A 21,871-nucleotide genomic window follows, 5' to 3' on the forward strand; every position below is an offset into this window, starting at 1 on the left:
GTGTGAATGGTAAAATGTTTCCACCTTTTTAATGGGGTGATTGGTGGCTAATCGGGTAAATATCCGCCCTAACAATGGGAGTCGTTGACCACAAAGCGGTATGGCAGGCTGTCCTAGCGCCCAACTATGCATTCTTTGGATTGGTGGAATTGTATTTTTGTAACAAAGAATATAACCTTTATTTAGCCAGTTAGGCTAGTTGAGAACAAGTTCTCATTTACAACTGCAACCTGGCCAAAATAAAGCATAGCAGTGTGAACAGACAACAACACAGAGTTACACATGGAGTAAACAATAAACAAGTCAATAACACAGTAGAAAAAACAAAAAAAATAGTCTATATACATTGTGTGCAAAAGGCATGAGGAGGTAGGCAAATAATTACAATTTTGCAGATTAACACTGGAGTGATAAATGATCAGATGGTCATGTGCAGGTAGAGATACTGGTGTGCAAAAGAGCAGAAAAGTAAATAAATAAAAACAGTATGGGGATGACGTAGGTAAATTGGGTGGGCTATTTACCGATGGACTATGTACAGCTGCAGCGATCAGTTAGCTGCTCAGATAGCAGATGTTTAAAGTTGGTGAGGGAGATAAAAGTCTCCAACTTCAGCGATTTTTGCAATTCGTTCTGGGTAATGTCCTGGGGAATGTTCTTGTTACTTACAACCTCATGCTAATCGCATTAGCCTACGTTAGCTCAACCTCAAGGGGGAACCCACCAATCCTGTAGAGGTTAACTGACTTGCCTAGTTAAATAAAGGTGAAATTATTTTTTTATTTAATTAAATAGGCATATCTGATATTGGTGGAAAGCTTTCATTCTTGTTAATCTAACTGCACTGTCCAATTTACAGTAACTATTACAGTGAAAGACTACCATGCAATTGTTTGAGGAGAGTGAACTTAAACATGTATTAATAAACCAATTAGGCACATTTGGGCAGTCTTGATACAATATTTTGAACAGAAACGCAATGGTTCATTGGATCAGTCTAAAACTTTGCACATACACTGCTGCCATATAGTGGCCAAAATCTAAATTGCGCCTGGGCTGGAATAATACATTATGCCCTTTCTCTTGCATTTCAAAGATGATGGTACATCTTTTATTATATTTTACCAGATCTAATGTGTTATATTCTCCTACATTCATTTCACATTTCCAGAAACTTCAAAGTGTTTCCTTTCAAATGGTACCAATAATATGCATATCCTTGCTTCAGGGACTGAGCTACAGGCAGTTAGATTCAGGTGTCATTTTGTGTCATTTTAGGATAATTTTTTTAAAAAGGGGCTAATCCTTAAGAACAAATTCTTATTTAAGATGACAGCCTACACCAGCCAAACCTGGACGACGGGCCAATTGTACGCCACCCTATGGGATTCCCAATCACAGCCGGTTGTGATACAGCCTGGATTCAAATCAGGGTGTCTGTAGTGACGCCTCTAGCACTGAGATGCCTTAGACCTCTGCGCCCCAAGGGACCTAAATCAACCAATCAAATGTATTTATAAAGCCCTTTTTACATCAGCAGATGTCACAGAGTGCTATACAGAAACCCAGCCTAAAACTACAAACAGCAAGCAATGTAGAAGCATAGTGGCTAGGAAAAACTCCCTAGAAAGGCAGGAACCTAGGAAGAAACCTAGAGAGGAACCAGGCTGAGGGGTGGCCAGTCCTCTTCTGGCTGTGCCGGGTAGAGATTATAAGAGTACATGGCCATTAAGGCCAGATTGTTCTTCAAGATGTTCAAATGTTCATAGGTGACCAGCAGGGTCAAATAATAATCACAGGGGTTGTAGAGGGTGCAACAGGTCAGTACCTCAGGAGTAAATGTCAGTTGGTTTATCATAGCTGAGCATTCAGAGGTCGAAACAGCAGGTGCGGTAGAGAGAGAGAGTCGAAAACAGCAGGTCAGGTACAAGGTATCCCGTCCGGTGAAACAGGTCAGGGTTCCATAGCCGCAGGCAGAACAGCTGAAACTGGAGCAGCAGCACCAGCAGGTAGAATAGGGGCAGCCAGGAGTCATCAGGCCAGGTAGTCCTGAGGTTCAGATCCTCCGGGAGAGGAGAAAGAAAGGGAGAGTGAGAGAATTAGAGGGATCATACTTAAATTCACACAGAACACCAGATAAGACAGGAGAATTACACCAGATATAACAGACTGGCCCTAGCCCCCCGGCACATAAACTATTGCAGCATAGATACTGAAGGCTGAGACAGGGTTGGGTCGGGGGACACTGTGGCCCCGGTTTGTTGCTCCAGTACCTTGCCGTTTACCTTCGCACCCCTGGGCCAGACTACACTCAATCTTAGGACCTACTGAAGAGATGAGTCTTCAGTAAAGACTTAAAAGTCAAGACCGAATGTACGTCTCTCACATGGATTAGCAGACAGTTCCATAAAAATGTAGATCTGTAGGAGTAAGCTCTGCCTCCAGCTGTTTAATTAGAAATTCTAGGGACAATAAGGAGGCCTGAGTCTTGTGACCGTAGCGTACGTGTAGGTATGTGCGACAGGACCAAATTGGAAAGGTAGGTAGTAGCAAGCCCATGTAATGCTTTGTAGGTTAGCAGTAAAACCTTGAAATCAGCCCTAGCCTTAACAGGAAACCAGTGTAGAGAGGCAAGCACTGGAGTAATGTGATCAAATTTTGGGGTTCTAGTCAAGGTTTGAGCAGCCTGGTTTAGCACGAACTGAAGTTTATTTAGTGCTTTATCTGGGTATCCAGAGAGTAGAGCATTGCAGTAGTCTAATCAAGAAGTGACAAAGCATGGATTAGTTTATCTACTGTACATCAGTTTTGGACAAAAAGTTTCAGATTTTTTCCTTGTTACGAAGATTGTAATCTAGTTTTAAATATTCAATTAGGGTTGTTGAGGTCAACCGCCTGTATTCAATGGAGAAGCTATACTACTTGCCTCATGTCATGAATATGCATAGCCTTCTCGAGACAAGTCCGATATAACGTCATTTTTTCTCAAAGTTTCCGGGATGTCACGTGTCCTAATGTCACGTGTACACTCAAAACAATTTAAGCATTACGAAACTTCTATTGGATCAAATAAATCTCACATAGAAAATAAGCCATTAATTGTTTTGTTTACCAAACTTGACACTCTCGCTTGGTGGTCGAAACAGCGAAAAAACGCCACCTGCTGGAGGGAGACAGATTTTCTGCCGATTTGGGCCTCTCTCTTCCTCTTCGTCTCTGACAGTACCAAACAATACAGTCTGTGGGGCGGGGACCGAAAGAGGGGCTTGGGAAATGTACTACCAATCACAGCCGCTAGGATGCGTGGCAGTCCGGCTGTTTTTTATTATGGGTCAAATGTTGAGAAAGAAAAATGTCAGAGCTTAGTAACAAAAATTGTAGTTCACTTTTTATGATGAGTATGACTTATTGTAAGCCAATTTGATATAGATATGATGTGTTTACTAGCCTATATCCTTCACATAGCCTTCTGGTTATCCAAATGGTTTCCCCTTTATGTGGTCAATGCATGGTGCTGATAAAACTAGCTTGATATCACTTTAGTTTAATCATAACATATGTAAACTTGTCCAGTTCCTCTTTAACTCTTCTGTTCTAAGGGGGGTGTTCTTCAAGAAATAACATTCACTGTAGTTATTGGATAAATGTCTAATGCATCCGTCTCTGTAGATATTGTTGTTTATTTTTAACTGGACTACTATAACAACTATTGAGTCAAGCATCTTACAAATTTAAGCATTTGTAAGTATTATGCAGGATTTTGAAATTAGTTATTCAATGCTTCACTTTCAAATGTGGAATTGTTTTCAATTATTTACTGGTTAGCATCGATTAATTGGACAAATTGGATGAATTGTAAAAATATAACAGTCCAAAAATCTGGCCTCAAAATAAAATAACGGCTACACAATATGTCTTTGCTCTTTTCCCTTTAAATAACTTGCAGAATCTCCTTCCCTCCGTTTGCTCCAGAGCAGCTCTCGTTTGGCCAGAAGAAAACTGTAGCGGATCTCAATGGATTTACTATATGAGATCGCACACCTATCGGGATAGCATCCACATTTACTACGGGTTCATAATGTTTCTGAAAGAACGTAAGTAGGGTGCTTTGCAACTGGTTAAATAATGATAAAAGGGAACGGATCATTATAGACTGTCGATGGGCGTATGGGCTGATCAAGTCGACAATTGAACCTGGGGAGCGTATGATGCAGCAAATGGATTGCTACAATGTTGTTATTCACAGCGATTGGAACATTATTACTATGGGAATGATATTATAGGATTATAATTAATATATATATATTTATAGTTTAGCGCAGCAGTGTGTCATTGATTAATTATGTAGACTGCCTGATTTAGTCACGATGATGGAGCTACAGTATCAGGCGCTCAAGTGCATCCTCGGTCAAGTTCCGACTCAGACAGATCCAGAGACTCAGCAAGAATATCTGGTTTTGTCATATTTGTTCTTGTCAAAATTCCATCACGTGTGCATGTCGTACAGTAGCTACTAGCGCATTTAAAATACCAAGGGCAGATGTGTCATCATGGGCCATGAGGCCGCCTGAAACTTGCAAAAGATGTGCACTGCGGGGTGGTCACTCTCTCTGTTGTGGGTTTTCAATTTAGGCTACCGTTGTAGTTACGGGCCACCATGTCACAATGTCACAATTCATTTTCGGACTTCACTAGTTTTTGTTAAAAGGATAGGCTTACAAAAGTAGAACTTGATAATTCCTACATGCTGTCCGACAGAGGCACTATGATCACTGTATAAAGGTGCTTTTTATAAAGGTATTTTTACTGCTCTAATTACGTTGGTAAAGAGTTTATAATAGCAATAAGGCACCTCTGGTGTTTGTGATATATGGCCAATAGCCGTGGTATATTGGCCATATACCACAACCCCTCGGGCTTTATTGCTTACATAACTAAGGAATAGCCTAGTGAGCCAATACTTTACAAAATCCAACTAAACTTGAAATAGGCTACAGTGTTTCCATATTTAACAAAGTATAGGAAGATCGAAGTATATCCTAAATAGAGTTTATGATTTTTTTCAGGTGGCTCAACTGTCCCCTGCTTTACCAACAGGCTACAGTGGCCATTGTCCCATTGCCTAGAAGCTGTCTTGCCTGTCCATTGCTTGTCTTTAGTTTATAGTAGCCTAAATGGTGTACGCCTGTAGCCTTCATGTAGGTCTAACTGTAATATGATTAGTAACATGTCAGGTAGTCATCACTGAGATCAAGGTCACTCATATAGCCCTAAACTTGTACTTGAACTGAGACAATTAATGTTGATGCAGTTATGCAAATACTGTACAGCTGTACATTCTTCACAGTTGAAGATATAGTGAAGGTTATCTGTAAGGAAATGGCTATTCAAAACTTATTTTTATGTCACTGAGGAGGGTCAGAATGTGGAAACAGTCAGCCATGGTGAGTAGAGGTCACGTATACAGCTGTGGGATCTTAATTTGATCACCCTGTTGAATGAGAACTTTCCTGTAAATGCAGGATATTTTAATCTTGTAGTGTATTTGATGTTAAAAAGACTTCTGAAGTTTGTAATTTCCACTTTCTCTTACAAAAATGTTTCAACCCTTACAAAAATGTCCATTAATTATAATCCACATAATAATTCACATTTTCTGTTGCTGCAGGATTATTTTCCTGCTGTAGCTAACTGTCTCAAATTAAGATCCTACAACAGTATTTGATATGACAGACTACAAATTCAAATGGCCAGTTTGTAGTGAGTTTTTGAAATGATCATATGTATCTCTAGGAAATAAAATGTGAAAAAGACAGCTGACAACTGCAGGCATCACATATAAAAATCAATGGCACAATTGAATCAAGTGACCCTTTCTATTCTTAGCAATGGATCACATTATTTTCCACTCTCTGAAAAACTCTGTTTGTAATGATATGAGTACAGAGCTTCCCGAAAATGTCAGGGCCTTTAAAAACACAATCATCAATGTGTGTGTTCCTGTTGGGGGGCATTATATTGCTGAGTCACTTCAATATTCTCTGTGCTTATGCTGATGCAGAGATATTCTGCTTCATATTTCAATTGGCTTGTGTCGATTCCTGACATTTTCTTCTGCAAATACAATGTTAGCAAATTAGCTCATTGTAATTCAACAGATTTATTGATAATCTATATTATACATTGATGTACTGTAAGTATGACAGAACTGTATACAGGACTTGTCCTCTTCTGACAGTGACACTAGACCATTGACAACCTTATAGGTGAGTGGCATAATTTAGAGGGACAGATAGACTGTACATTTCTGTTTCCTGAGACATTAGTTGCCATACATTTCTAATTCCACCCACATATTGTAAACATGTTAGGCTGAGAGAGTAGCCAGAAGAGAATGTACTATATTTCTATGAGATACACAGGAAATATTATTTTACTGCTGCAAGGTGGATCTGCTAGGGAGTATATGTCTGAACTGCTGAGGTGAGGGGCTTTCTGGTTGTGTCTAGGCTAGAGGTCGACGGATTATAATTTTTCAACACCGATACCGATTATTGGAGGACCAAAAAAGCCGATACCGATTAATCGGACAATTTTTATTTATTTATTTGTAATAATGACAATTACAACAATACTGAATGAACACTTATTTTAACTTAATATAATACATCAATAAATCAATTTAGCCTCAAGTAAATAATGAAACATGTTCAATTTGGTTTAAATAATGCAAAAACAAAGTGTTGGAGAAGAAAGTAAAAATGCAATATGTGCTATGTAAGAAAGCTAATGTTTCAGTTCCTTGCTCAGAACATGAGAACATATGAAAGCTGGTGGTTCCTTTTAACATGAGTCTTCAATATTCCAAGGTAAGAAGTTTTAGGTTGTAGTTATTATAGGAATTATATGACTATTTTCCTCTATACCATTTGTATTTCATTAACCTTTGACTATTGGATGTTCTTATAGGCACTTTAGTATTGCCAGTGTAACAGTATAGCTTCGGTCCCTCTCCTCGCTCCTCCCTGGGCTCGAACCAGGAACACAACGACAACAGCCACCATCGAAGCAGCGTTACACATGCAGAGCTAGGGGAACAACTACTAGAAGGCTCAGAGCGAGTTATGTTTGAAACGCTATTAGCCCGCGCTAACTAGCTAGCCATTTGACTTCGGTTACACCAGCCTCATCTCGGGAGTTGATAGGCTTGAAGTCATAAACAGCGCAATGATTGACGCACAACGAAGATCTGCTGGCACGAAAGTGCTGTTTGAATTAATGTTTACGAGCCTGCTTCTGCCTACCACCGCTCAGTCAGATCCTAACATACTTGTATGCTTGTATGCTCAGTCAGATTATATGCAACGCAGAACACGCTAGATAATATCTAGTAATATCATCAACCATGTTTAGTTAACTAGTGATTATGATTGATTGTTTTTTATAATATAAGTTTAATGCTAGCTAACAACTTACCTTGTCTTACTGCATTCGCGTAACAGTCAGTCTCCTTGTGGAGTGCATCAAGAGAGAGGCAAGTCGGCTTGTCATCAAAAGTACTCACAAACTTCTACAGATGCACAATCGAGAGCATCCTGGCGGGCTGTATCACCGCCTGGTACGGCAACTGCTCCGCCCACAACCGTAAGGCTCTCCGGAGGGTAGTGAGGTCTGCACAACGCAACACCGGGGGCAAACTACCTGCCCTCCAGGACACCTACACCACCCGATGTTACAGGAAGGCCATAAAGATCACCAAGGACAACAACCACCCGAGCCACATTCTGTTCACCCCGCTATCATCCAGAAGGCGAGGTCAGTACAGGTGCATCAAAGCTGGGACCGAGAGACTGAAAAACAGCTTCTATCTCAAGACCATCAGACTGTTAAACAGCCACCACTAACATTGAGTGGCTGCTGCCAACACACTGACTCAACTCCAGCCACTTTAATAATGGGAATTGATGGGAAATGATGTAAAATATATCACTAGCCACTTTAAACAATGCTACCTAATATAATGTTTACATACCCTACATTATTAATATCATATGTATACGTATATACTGTACTCTATATCATCTACCGCATCTTTACGTAATACATGTATCACTAGCCACTTTAACTATGCCACTCTGTTTACATACTCATCTCATATGTATATACTGTACTCAAGACCATCTACTGTATCTTGCCTATGCTGCTCTGTACCATCACTCATTCATATATCTTTATGTACATATTCTTTATCCCCTTACACTTGTGTGTATAAGACAGTAGTTTTGGAATTGTTCGTTAGATTACTTGTTGGTTATTACTGCATTGTCGGAACTAGAAGCACAAGCATTTCACTACACTCGCATTAACATCTGCTAACCATGTGTATGTGACAAATAAAATTTGATTTGATTTGAAGTCGTTACTGCGTTGGACTAGTAACTGTAAGGTTGCAAGATTGGATCCCCCGGGCTGACAAAGTGAAAATCGGTTGTTCTGCCCCTGAACGAGGCAGTTAACCCACCGTTCCTAGGCCATCATTGAAAATAAGAATGTGTTCTTAACTGACTTGCCCAGTTAAATAAAGGTATAAAAATATATATATATAATAATAATAAAAAATAATACAAATCGGCGCCCAAAAATACCGATTTCCGAATGTTATGAAAAATTGAAATCAGCCCTAATTAATCGGCCATTCCAATTAATCTGTCGACCTCTAGTCTAGGCCCTATACAGTTCATTCAGAAAGTATTCACACCCCTTGACTTTTTCCACATTTTGTTGTGTTACAGCCTGAATTTAAAATGGATTAAATTGAAATGTTGTATCACTGTCCAGTGGCCTACACACAATAATACCCCATAATGTCAAGGTGGAATTATGTTTTATTTTATGTATTCAACCCTTTTGTTTTGGCAAGCCTAAATATGTTCAGTAGTAAAGATTTGCTTATCAAGTCACATAATAAATTGCATGGACTCTGTGTGCATGCAATAATAGTCCTAAACATGATTTTTGAATGACTACCTCATCTCTGTACCCTCTGTACAATTATCAGTAAGGACTCTCAGTCGAACAATTATTTTCAAACACAGATTAAACCCCAAAGACCAGGGAGGTTTTTCAACACCTCGCAAAGAAGGGCACCTAAGGGCCTCCCGGGTGGCGCAGTGGTCAAAGGCACTGTGCCACCGTAGCTGTGCCACCAGAGATTCTGGGTTCGAGCCGGGAGGCCCTTGGGGCGGGGCACAATCGGCCCAGCGTCGTCCGGGTTAAGGAGGGTTTGGCCGGCAGGGATATCCTTGTCTCATCGCGCACTAGTGACTCCTTCCATTGGTGTGCCTGGCTTCTGGGTTGGATGTGCATTGTGTCAAGAAGCAGTGCAGCTGGGCCTCCCAGGTGGCACAGTGGTTAAGGGCGCTGTACTGCAGCACCAGCTGTGCCATCAGAGACTCTGGGTTCGCGCCCAGGCTCTGTCGTAACCGGCCGCGACCAGGAGATCCGTGGGGCGACACACAATTGGCCTAGCGTCATCCGGGTTAGCGAGGGCTTGGCCAGTAGGGATATCCTTGTCTCTTCGTGCACCAGCAACTCCTGTGGCAGGCCAGGCGCAGTGCACGCTAACCAAGGTTGCCAGGTGCACAGTGTTTCCTCCGACACATTGGTGCAGGAGGATGCGCGCTGTATTAAGAAGCAGTGCGGCTTGGTTGGGTTGTGTATCGGAGGACACATACTTTCAGGTATGAGTATGCTTCTCATTGGCAAAGACAAGGTAATTTTTAGGATAAAAAGAAACGGAATACAACTAAGCACAGGCAAAATCCAACCAGAAAACCTGGTTCAGTCAGCTTTTCAACAGACACTACATTCACCTTTCAGCAGGACAATAACTTAAAACCCAAGACGACATTGAATGTTCCCAAGTGGTCTGGTTACAATTTTGACTTAAATTGCTTGAAAATCTATGGCAAGACTTGAAAATGGCTATCTAGCAATGATCAACAAACAACTTGATAGAGCTTGAAGAATTTAAAAAATAATAATGTGCAAATAGTGTACAATTCAGGTGTGAAAAGCTGTTAGAGACTTACCCAGAAAGACTCAAAGCTATAATCCCTTCCAAAGGTGAGTCTGACATGTATTGATTCAGGGGTGTGAATACTTGTGCAAATTATATATTTCTGTATTTCATTTGGAATACATTTGAAAAAAAATTGAATGTTAACATTGTTGTACAAAAATTGCGATATTTTGCCGACCAGGTTTTACAAACTATCAAGTACTATACAACAAAATATTAGTTGATGAGTGGTTGATGAAATCCTCACTTCTTGGTCTGTAGAATTTAGCACGGTGTGTGAGGGAGTGAGTGAGTGTGAGCCAAGATGCTCAGTAAAAAAACATCCAATGGTGTGTACCACCAGGCCCAGCTCTCTCTGCCTGCTGAGATAGATACAGTTGTCTCTAACCAGTGGTACGCACAGGAAGTTGAGAACAGGGATTATCTAGTCACAACATGATGACAGGAGACTCAGGTGGCCTTACAAGACCAGGCACACAGGCCCATCAATGCCACTGAGTGGATCAAGAGTTGACATCTTCTGATAAGTGTGGGGAACCTCCTTCATGGTTACGTTACTGACTACAGGACATATGTGTGTACCCATTGGCTATACAGGACTACACTACAGATAGAGGACGAGTGAAGACCGTTTTGAGGGATGACAGACCTGGAGGCATCGACAGTGGGGGAACCCCCTCCCCCGTATATGATCTTCCTCCTGGTCTTCTTCTTCTTCATCACTGGCCTCCTGGGCTTCCTGGTCTGCCACCTGCTGAAGAAGAAGGGCTACCGTTGCAGGACTGGGGAGGAGGAGGACGATGAGGAGTGTGAGCAGAAACTGGGACCAGACAAGAATGGTAGGTATCTACCAGGATCTGTCAGAGTGTGTTTACATATACTGTATATTGGCTTTTGATCTATCCATTGATGTCAAATAAAATAAAGTCTTATTGGTCACACACATATTTAGCAGATGTTATGGCAGGTGTAGCGAAATGCTTGTGTTCTTAACTCCGACAGTGCTGTAGTATCTAACAATTCACAACAATACAAACATCTAAAAGTATAAGAATGGAATTAAGAAATATATATATATATACAAAAAAATGTTGGAGTGGCAATGATTAAAATACAGTAGATTAGAATACAGTATCCAGGTGGGACCAAGTCATTGCCAACAAGTCACAAGTAAGTCTCTAGTCTTAGCACTCAAGTCACAAGTAAGTCTCAAGTCAAGACAGGCAATTCCGAGTCAAGTCTCAAGTCAAGACCAACAAATCTCAAGTCCTAAACTTTGAGTTTCGAGTCCTAAACAAGTCATAATGTACTCTTCAACAACTGTAATACCATTTCATATTTTTAACAAGAGTAATAGTTAGTATATTACATTTTTGTAAATCATGAATGCTTTTAAAAATATATTTATTACTTTCCAAATAAACTTTAGATTTCCATGGAAATACATGGGTAGCCATAAGAAAGACCCCCCTCCCCAATAGCGATTGACTATCGGGCGATGTAGGCTTGTACACGATCTCCCAACCTTCACACACACACACACACACACACACACACACACACACACACACACACACACACACACACACACACACACACACACACACACACACACACACACACACACACACACACACACACACACACACACACACACACACACACACACACACACACACACACACACACACTGTGGTTACAGTAGGCTAACATATGTCATATGTGACTCGAGTCCACACCTCTGAAATGAGTAAAGCAGTATGTTAACATTATTAAAGTGACTGGTATTCTAATATTAAAGTTACCAGTGATTCCATGTCTATGTACATTGGGCAGCAGCCTCTAAGATGCAGGGTTGAGTAGCCAGGTGGTAGCCGTGAAGGCTATTTAACAGACTGATGGCCTTGAGATAGAAGCTGTCTTTCAGTCTCTAGGTCCCAGCTTTGATGCACCTGTACTGACCTCGCCTTCTAGATGGTATTGGGGTGAACAGGCCTTGGCTCAGGTGGTTGTTGTCCTTGATGATCGTTTTGGCCTTCCTGTGACATCAGCTGCTGTAGGTGTCCTAGAGGGCAGACAGTGTGCACACAGTGATGCGTTGTGCAGAACTCACTACTCTCTGGAGAGCCTTACAGTTGGGCGGTGCAGTTTGCGTACCAGGTGGTGATACAGCCTGACAGGATGCTCTGAATTGTGCATCTGTAAAAGTTTGTGAGGGTCTTAGGGGCCAAGACAAATTTCTTCAGCCTCCTGAGTTTGAAGAGCCGCTGTTGCGCCACCTTCACCACACTGTCTGTGTGGGTGGACCACTTCAGTTTGTCAGGGATGTGTATGCCGAGGAACTTGAAGCTTTCCACCTTCTCCACTGCGGTCCCGTCGATGTGGATAGGGGGGTGCTCCCTCTGCTGTTTCCTGAAGTCCACGATCAGCTCCTTCGTTTTGTTTACGTTGAGGGAGAATATATTTTCCTGGCACAAATCCACCAGGGCCCTCACCTCCTCCCTGCAAGCTGTTTTGTCATTGTTGGTAATCAGGCCTGTCGTCTGCAAACTTGATGATTGAGTTGGAGGCGTGTGTGGCCATGCAGTCATAGGTGAACAGGGAGTACAGGAGGAGGCTTAGCATGCACCCTTGTGGGGCCCCTGTGTTGAGGATCTGCGAAGTGGAGGTGTTGTTTCCTTCCTTCACAACCTGGGGGCAGGTCGTCAGGAAGTCCAGGACCCAGTTGCACAGGGCGGGGTTCAGACCCAGGGCCCCAAGCTTAATGATGAGCTTGGAGGGTACTATGGTGTTTAAGGCTAAGCTATAGTCAATGAACAGAACGAGAGCCCACAGTCCTTGGGACCGGTGGTACTGTGTTATCCTCAAAACGGGAAAATAAGGTGTTTAGCTTGTCCGGGGGCAAGACGTCAGTGTCCGCGACATGGCTGGTTTTCCCTTTGTAACCTGTGATTATCCATTGACCCTCACCACATACGTCTCGTGTCTGAGTCGTTGATTTGCGACTCCACTTTATCTCTGTACTGACGTTTTCCCTGTTTGATTGCCTTATGGAGGGAATAACTACATTGTTTGTATTTGACCATATTCCCAGTCTCCTTGCCATGATTAAATGTGGTAGTTTGCATTTTCAGTTTTACGTGAATGCTGCTGTCTATCCACGGTTTCTGGTTTGGGTAGGTTTTAATAGTCACAGTGGGAACAACATCAGGGTCAGGGATATGGCTTGGAGAAGTCAAGTGTCCATGATTGATTTTTTAAGGCAGATACAAGGGGTATGCGTGACGTTTTTTGGACATGTCTGTCTTTATCCAAAGGCCCTTGGTCATTTACCAAGCAGGAAACTGTACTCTTTATGTTAGAGGATGTTATTTCAGCTTGAATTAAATTCAGTCCAATGTAACCACTGAACGCTCACGAAGAAGTAATATTTCCCATATTGAATTAGTGTTTATTTAATGGGTACTTGAAAACCATGGGCCTCAGTGGAAGTCAACAACTTTAAAGGAAGTAGAATCTCTTGGAAGCATACAAACAAACAGAAATATGCTCCTTTCATTGAAGTAAAGAAAAACGGTCCAGGTCGATAACTTTTAGAATTTCCTTTAATAATCTTGAATGATGATGAAGCACGCTTGGGGGCAAGCTGCTTCGTCAGATAAGCTTTCATATATTACAGATGATGAAGAAGAGGAAAATCAAGACACCGTTGAACAAATCCTGAAGTGCATCATTGAAAATGAAGGCAATAACTTAATAGATACTACATTTTGTCAATACCTTTGGCACTTAAATACTGCAATTTAAATTGTCCTTAGCAAAAGTGTGTAATGTTTGTGTTCTACCTTCTAGCTAACATGGAAGCCTTCAAGGATATGCTAGGAAAACAGGATATATGTCAACATCATGATCCTAGGTACGTATTGCTAAGATCAATTTTTATTTTACTTAGTTAATGTATTTTTGTGTAAGTAGATTTACATTCACCTTGTCTTACTCCAGCGTGTTTTCACCTTTGGTGAAAGTATTTTAGTGCAGAGCTAAGGTTACTTCATAACAGCACCAACTCCTCTCAAGTAATATACTCCTACTTTATTTCTCTCTGGAACAAACCAGTATTTCTGTGGTACATAATGCATATAGTTTAAATGCAGGTCTCCTGTACTGTACTACAGGGTTTCCACCTGCTTTAGGCTGTTGTGTTTTCAGAGAGGCCACAACAATGGGTGTAGCCTACATTTCTATGTGCCTGTGGCAGTCAGGTAGAGTCTGGAGAATGTCAGTGTATTGTGTGGCTTGTATTTATGCTGGGACTAGCGGGTAGCTATGGAGTGGGGTGCCCAGCCCCTCTGTTCCTGCGCTATGCAGTGTGTCCTTGGGCTATCTGTCCCATGGGGTCACCTGGCTTAATGTTGTCTTGGTCTCAGCAGCTCTGTTATGGGATCTAGGCCCATAACCACAAAGTGTCTCAGAGTAGGAGTGCTGATCTAGGATCTGTCCATACAATCTGATTTATTTTTAACTTAAACTCTTACTCTGAGACTCTTTGTGGATACAGGACCTGATCTTTACTGCCTTGTTGTGAGGCAAAGAGATAAATAGTCTCCCTACATAGTATGCTATTACTGCACTCAACCAATGTGCTTCTCCTTACATCCATATCAAGCATTCTAGGTAGAGATGATCGAGGGCATTCTAGGTAGAGATGATCAAGGGTATTCTAGAGAAACAGACCCAGTGGTGTGCTGTGATAATATAAATGTGATGTGCTACTAGTATATTGGAGAGATTTATGCTTGTTAATTAGATCCATGTTCTTACTTGGCACCTCTAGGGTGAGGGTTTTAGTGTTCCTGTCTGTTTACCAAGATAGTGCTCTCAGACTGACAGCAGCCTACAGGGCCGTGGCGTTCGTTGATATTCTTCCCACACTCTTCTCTCTCAGCCAGCTACAGCATCAGTATAGCTACAGTACTCCCCAGAGATGCTGCAGTCCTGATGGGAGGGAGGTCACAGACAGAGGCGGCCAGAGTGGGGAACAGAGGAACTGATGGATCACACTAGAGACTCTTATTTCACAGGCAGACTACAACAAATATGCTACTATAAATCAGATGCTTAGAAATGGCGTTTAGATGCTTAGAAAGATTGTTTTGGATGTTTTTGCTTAGTCATGGTCTAGAGTGTTTCCCAGACACGCTCCTCAGGACCCCAAGGGGTGCATGTTTTTGTTTTTGCCCCAGCACTACACAGCTGATTCAAATAATCAACTAAACATTGAGCTTTGATTAATTGAATCAGCTGTGTAGCGCTAGGACAAAAGACCCCTTGCGGTCTCCAGGACCGATTTTGGAAAAGGAATGGAAAATAAACATGCCTGACTGAATGGGTATTTCATTGTCTTTCCAAAAGATTACTGCGCAAAGAGAGCCTGGGGGGTATTCCACCTCATCACCACACCGTGCACTCTGGCGCCCAGCTCGACCATAAGTCCTGCACACTCTGTGTGCAAGGGCGGTCCAAGAAGGCCCGCCGCCTGAGCCGTGTGCCTCGGACCAATAAGCCCAGAACACCAGGAGAGAGGAGAGAGTCCACTGTGTTCGCTGTGGGAAGGTGAGTCACACTGAACGGGTGTTTGACAACACAATACAATCATCTTTATTTATTTAATTTGTTCTTGCCTGGTAGCCCATTAAGAACACATTTGTAGTCTCTCTAGTCACACTACTTTGTGTTTTCTAATGTGATTTATGATTCAGAGAATTCAGAGGCCTTTGTGTTTGTGTTTAAGTACTTTACATGTGTACGGTTATGCTATCTAGGGTTCTCATCGTGGTGATGTACAGTACTATCTGATGTCCGTATACCTACAGGTTCCGAGTCACCCACATGGACAAGAAGGATCAGGGGTCTGGCGACCAGTTGGACCAATCGGAGGCCCTGGATAGTGAGAAGGGGGATGAGGAGGACCCCCAGAGGAAAGAGGGGTACAACCTGCAGAGCATGTTCAAAGATGTCAAAACAGAGACCACAAACGGTGTGGTGGCCACCGCGGCCAAGCGGAAGAAGAGTCTAGTTCTGTTCTCGCTGCGCAGAGGCAGTGATCCAGTGGGGGTCAAAGTGTCACTGAGCCAGCCCGTGGTGGAAGAGGAGCCCCTCTTCAATGATCCGTTGAAGACTGCTCCAGTGCAGACCTCCAGCCCTGTGAAGGCCCTGTCGTCCCAGCCCAGCATGGGCTCTGCTACACCTGACGACACTGAGATGGCCCCCACTAGGGTCACTTTTATAGTGTCCCCCATAGAGGCTCCCGAACCGGTCTCTCCCAACACGAGTCCAGCAGGAGTTTCCCCCCTAACGCCCCCGGTACAAGAATCCCCCATCACCACCCCAGTACAAGTCACCCCCATGACCCCTGAAATATTCCCCCTTACCCCAGGCTCCCCTACTAACCTTGCCCCTAGCCCCTTAAATGTCTCCCCTGCCACTTCCCCTTTACAAGCCCACCCTACCCCTACCCTTGTACAAGCCTCCCCTACCCCTGTACAAGCCTCCCATACCCCTGTTCAAGCCTCCCCTACCCCTGTACAAGCCTCCCATACCCCTACCACTGTACAATCCTCCACTACCCCTACCCCTGTACAAGCCTCCCCTACCCCTGTACAAGCCTCCCCTACCCCTGTACAAGCCTCCCCTACCCATGTACAAGCCTCCCCTACCCCTGTACAAGCCTCCCATACCCCTGTACAAACCTCCCATACCCCTACCCCTGTACAAGCCTCCCCTACCACTGCCCCCTTAAATCTCTCCCCTGCCCTGTCCTCCAGAATGGTGTCCCCCTCCCCTACCTCCTTAAATCTCTCCCCTTCCCTGTCCTCCAGAAAAGTGTCCTCCAATACTACTCCTTTAAATCTCTCCCCCACCCTTACCCCCATGCAAGTCTCCCCTGCCCTGTCCTCCAGAAAAGTGTCCTCCAATACTACTCCTTTAAATCTCTCCCCCACCCTTACCCCCATGCAAGTCTCCCCTGCCCTGTCCTCCAGAAAAGTGTCCTCCAATACTACTCCTTTAAATCTCTCCCCCACCCTTACCCCCATGCAAGTCTCCCCTGCCCTGTCCTCCAGAAAAGTGTCCTCCAATACTACTCCTTTAAATCTCTCCCCCACCCCTACCCCCATGCAAGTCTCCCCTGCCCTGTCCTCCAGAAAAGTCTCCCCTGTCCTGTCCTCTAGAAATGTCTCCCCTGCCCTGTCCTCCAGAAAAGTCTCCCCTGCCTCCTTAATGGTGTCCCCTATAGCTCCTCATAGCATTCTAAGTAATACTACTACTTTAGTCAAGGTGGAACAAACCTCACCCTCCTCCTCTCCGTTCACGACCTCAGCCACAGCCACCATGAAAGGGCCAGAACACAAGGCAGACAGCCTTGCTAGGTTTAAGGCCGACAAAGTCTCTCCCACTGTGGCCACTGTGAAAATCTCCCCCACAGTGGACCACATGAACGTCTCCGCCACCATGACTCCAATAAAAGTCTGCCCCTCCAGTGGAAGCCCTCTAGAGAACAAGCTGGAGGTCGGTAGTGTTGCCATAGTCAACGCCAGTCCTGACAGTCAGAGGGAAGTCTCTGTGGTGTATATGGCTGATGTGGTGAAGGGGGAGAAGGAGGACCCTGCTGTGGCCCAGAGCCCCCCAGAGGAGGAGAAGGAGGATGAGGTGGAGATGGAGGACATAAAGAACTGTCGGGTCAGCCAGGAGGAGGAGGGCATGTCTCTGAAGGAGAAGAGGAGATCAGTACACAGTCAGCACAAGTGGTGAGAGTGAGAGAGAGAGAGAGAGAGAGAGAGAGAGAGAGACTGTCCACGCCCCACTGTGACGAGGACAAATGGATATATAGCAATACTACGGAGGTAAACCAACCAGGCCATGTCAAAACTCAACTGAGTACACCATGCCAGGCTGGCTGAGACTGTCTGGCACCAACTATGAAGTGACATGGCTTCAAAACGACAAGGCTGTGATTCATCCAGATGGATTGATCTTAAACACTTGCATAATGTGACTAACAGCACAGCTATAATACTACTCCTTTTATAACCAGAGAGTGCAAGCCCAGGCCTCACAGACTACACCAACAACAATCAACTATATCCCCAACAACCATCAACTATACCCCCAACAACAATCAACTATACCCCCAACAACCATACCACCGTGTAAGTCGACCAAGAGAAAACAATGGGTAATATCGGTGTAGCCTAGCTACTTGTCAGTCGGTTCTGTAACTCTACTACATACTATGGAATTAGAGGCAGAAACTGCCTCTGAGTAGGTTAACTCCAGGTTTTGATGTCGTCACCAATGGCTGTTTCTCTACCTATACAACCACATGCTTCCCATGTCATCTTGCAAATAAGTGGACCCATTTTGGTCCGCTAAAATGTTACCAGGGGCTCGATTCAATCTATTTCGGCGAAGTTCAGGTGATGTTCGATTGAGTCGACAAATGCAGCCTTTACATTTAATTTGCGTTATAGCACTGAACTTCAGCAATACGGATTCAATTGAACCTAGTCCCAAGTGTCATTTAGGACATATTATCATCAAGTGTATTGATACAGCCCAAAATAATTCAGCTATCTGAGCTTCTAGATTCTAGCATGTGGATTCACTGTCTGTGTAGACTAATAGACTGAGACCAAAAGTCCATCTTAGATCACTTTGAAACATCTATTCTTCCATTGACTCAGCTGTGTCCAATCTTATTAAGTTCTTATGTGTACAGTGGGACAGAAGTTTCCCTGCCCTGAGAAATGTTGTGCTGGGTATGGTACAGTGGGACAGAAGTTTCCCTGCCCTGAGAAATGTTGTGCTGGGTATGGTACAGTGGGACAGAAGTTTCCCTGCCCTGAGAAATGTTGTGCTGGGTATGGTACAGTGGGACAGAAGTTTCCCTGCCCTGAGAAATGTTGTGCTGGGTATGGTACAGTGGGACAGAAGTTTTCCCTGCCCTGAGAAATGTTGTGCTGGGTATGGTACAGTGGGACAGAAGTTTCCCTGCCCTGAGAAATGTTGTGCTGGGTATGGTACAGTGGGACAGAAGTTTCTCTGCCCTGAGAAATGTTGTGCTGGGTATGGTACAGTGACGTGATACAGAGGATAGTTGTGTCACTTTTGATATTCTCAGAGAAAACTAAAAAACCAAAAGCTAGTCCTTAACCAACCGTAACAAATACTCCAAAATGTTTCAGTCTGAATAGTGCTTTTAGCTAATGACTTTAGAATGTATGTTTAAGGTACTGGAATATGTTATGTTGTTTACTTGGAATCATACAGTAGCAGCGTACACGCTTATGTCTTATTCACATAGAAACCATAGGCCAGCACTGCAGTTGATAAATATACATCATTAGGATGGTATTTTATCTGTAGTGGTAATTTGTTTTATGTCAGGGTGGCTTCAATATTCCCACTGGACTACATAATAATGTGTAGTCCTGGATAGAAACATATACTTCCAGGGTTGTATTTACTAGGAATCAAATAGAAGCAATTTGGTTGAAACAGGGAGGGACCTACCTGAATTTGTCCAATAAGAAATGCTTGTTTTTGTTTTCTGTTGCAAAACATTTGCTATGGTGTATCATAATGAATAGGACCCTGATCCATAGTAGTGAACAGCGTTTCTCTCACAGACATACAACATACGCCTCACCTCTTCTCACTCGTTGACTCCAATTCCTTATTGCTGCACTTCATCACTTTAACAAAGAACCAATGGGATATGATGTTAAATGTCAACAGGGCATTAAGGCTGTGTTAATTTTTTTGCACAACAGATATTTCCTTATTAGCCAGAGAATACGGTTTTAGCCATACGATAACAACATTCCTGAGTTGAATTTGAATTATGGAAATTATGTGAAACTCTTGATACCAGATTATTTAATCTAGTTTTGCTTGAAACTGATCTGTTATCATTTACTACAGATGCATATGTAACGGTTCTTGTCTGTCGAAGGAAAAGCAGACCAAAATGCAGCGTGGTATTTTTGAGACATGTTTAATGACGAAGAAAATTAACAATACAAAAACAACAAACGGAACGTGAAAAACTATACAGCCTATCTGGTGACAGAGACAGGAACAATCACCTACCAAATACTCAAAGAATATGGCTGCCTAAATATGGTTCCCAATCAGAGACAACGATAATCACCTGACTCTGATTGAGAACCGCCTCAGGCAGCCATAGACTATGCTAGACACCCCCAAGACAAAACACACCACAAAAAACCCATGTCACACCCTGGCCTAACCAAATAATTGCAGACAAACACAATATACTTCGACCAGGGCGTGACAGCATAGCACTTTGAAAATGCTTTTTTATTTAACTCGGCAGTTAAGAACAACTTATTATTTACAATGACGGCCTACTCCGGCCAAACCCTGACGACACTGGTTCAATTGTGCACCGCCCTATGGGACTCCCAATCACAGCTGGATGTGATGTAGTCTGTATTCAAACCAGGTACTGCAGTGACATCTCTTGTACTGTGATGCAGTGTCTTAGACCACTGCGCCCCTCGGGAGCCCCAACCTTGTAGAGATAGTATCAACATTGAAAATATTATAATACGCAATAAAGAACAACTAACAAAATGGCATTTATATGCATTAGACATGTTTACTTTAATATACATCATAGATGTGAAATGGTCAAGAAATCAAAAGCTTACTACTGTATATCTGACTGTATGTCACGGTCATAAATGTTTCACCAGCGAACAGTACTGTAACTCCATATGTGAATGGTACTATATCTGGTTATAGCTCTGCTAAGCACAGAATATGACTGATTTCAATGAAGATTTCATGTTTTCAAATTAACTGGCAAACAAAAGCACACCAAAGTATTATTTTTGTGGAATCGAAGGAATCGTCACATACAGGAATCGAAGGAATCGTCACATACAGGAAACGTTTCCTGTATGTGTTACCAGGATGTGGTCTCCTCTGCTGGTCATGGCTGCTACATGCATTATCAGTTCACAGTAATGATCTAACTCCTTAGTCTTACACTGTGTCCATTGAGTGTAAAATATATTTAAATGTGTTTGTAATGGCCTTAGAATCATATATTGCATGTGTCTTCATTGACCGAAGCTGGAAATAACTCATGAGGAAAACATATATATATATATATATATATATATATATATATATATATATATATATATATATTATATGCATACTATTAATCAACAACCTGATGATTTGAGTCTTCTCAAATGTGAAAATGCAGCTGTACAATGAACAACTCTTAAGGAATCAAACTAAGTATATATTAAAGCTATGCATTTGACCTTTGTTGTTCGTATGACTAATTGTTGAGGTGGACTTAACCCAATGTGGTACTGTTAGAGCATTTCGTTCTGATACTTCAACCATCCTGTAATTCTGAGGTAAGATATTAACAAGCACAAACACACCAGGAAGATTGTTTAACACATCTCAGTGTCCATGTTTGATTCTGGTTCTCATGGAAATAGAACATGACATGTAGAATATGGTTTACTACTGTATAATTAATACAGTACATTATATATGGTTTACTACTGTATAATTAATACAGTATATTATCATGCAAGCAAAAAAAACATCAGGCACAAGCTTATTTGAACTGCAATACTGAACATTTATTTCTACAGGATCTCAAATAACCCTGTATCTTATCATACGTAAATTATAAACATCACTTCATACAAGATTGTTTAATACTTCTGAAGACTGGTG

General features: G+C 42.5%; 2 protein-coding genes across 2 annotated transcripts in view; one reads left to right on the forward strand and one right to left on the reverse strand.

The window, feature by feature from the left end:
* The first annotated feature begins 3,978 nt into the window (after window positions 1-3,978).
* LOC135545685 (mucin-2-like) lies at window positions 3,979-20,149 on the forward strand. The gene is made up of 6 exons (XM_064973478.1): window positions 3,979-4,094; window positions 10,679-10,920; window positions 13,761-13,826; window positions 13,934-13,997; window positions 15,494-15,694; window positions 15,955-20,149. The coding sequence occupies exons 2-6, from the start codon at window positions 10,722-10,724 to the stop codon at window positions 17,888-17,890; spliced, it is 2,466 nt and encodes an 821-aa protein (XP_064829550.1). The 5' UTR covers window positions 3,979-4,094; window positions 10,679-10,721; the 3' UTR covers window positions 17,891-20,149.
* LOC135545684 (F-BAR and double SH3 domains protein 1-like) overlaps window positions 20,112-21,871 on the reverse strand; it is a 38,092-nt gene continuing 36,332 nt past the window's right edge. The window contains exon 19 of the mRNA XM_064973476.1: window positions 20,112-20,675. The gene's annotated coding sequence lies outside the window, so the exon portion shown is untranslated. The remainder of the gene's footprint in view (window positions 20,676-21,871) is intronic.

The sequence above is a fragment of the Oncorhynchus masou genome, chromosome 9 (genome assembly GCF_036934945.1).
Source record: "Oncorhynchus masou masou isolate Uvic2021 chromosome 9, UVic_Omas_1.1, whole genome shotgun sequence".
In the NCBI taxonomy this organism is placed as follows: domain Eukaryota; kingdom Metazoa; phylum Chordata; class Actinopteri; order Salmoniformes; family Salmonidae; genus Oncorhynchus; species Oncorhynchus masou.

Excerpts from the sequence above, each read along its gene's own strand:
- LOC135545685 (XM_064973478.1), top strand. The coding sequence starts at position 10,722 with ATGACAGACCTGGAGGCATCGACAGTGGGGGAACCCCCTCCCCCGTAT. Across the intron at positions 10,921-13,760 it reads ACTGGGACCAGACAAGAATG|ATGATGAAGAAGAGGAAAAT; the intron begins GTAGGTATCTAC and ends CATATATTACAG. Across the intron at positions 15,695-15,954 it reads ACTGTGTTCGCTGTGGGAAG|GTTCCGAGTCACCCACATGG; the intron begins GTGAGTCACACT and ends GTATACCTACAG.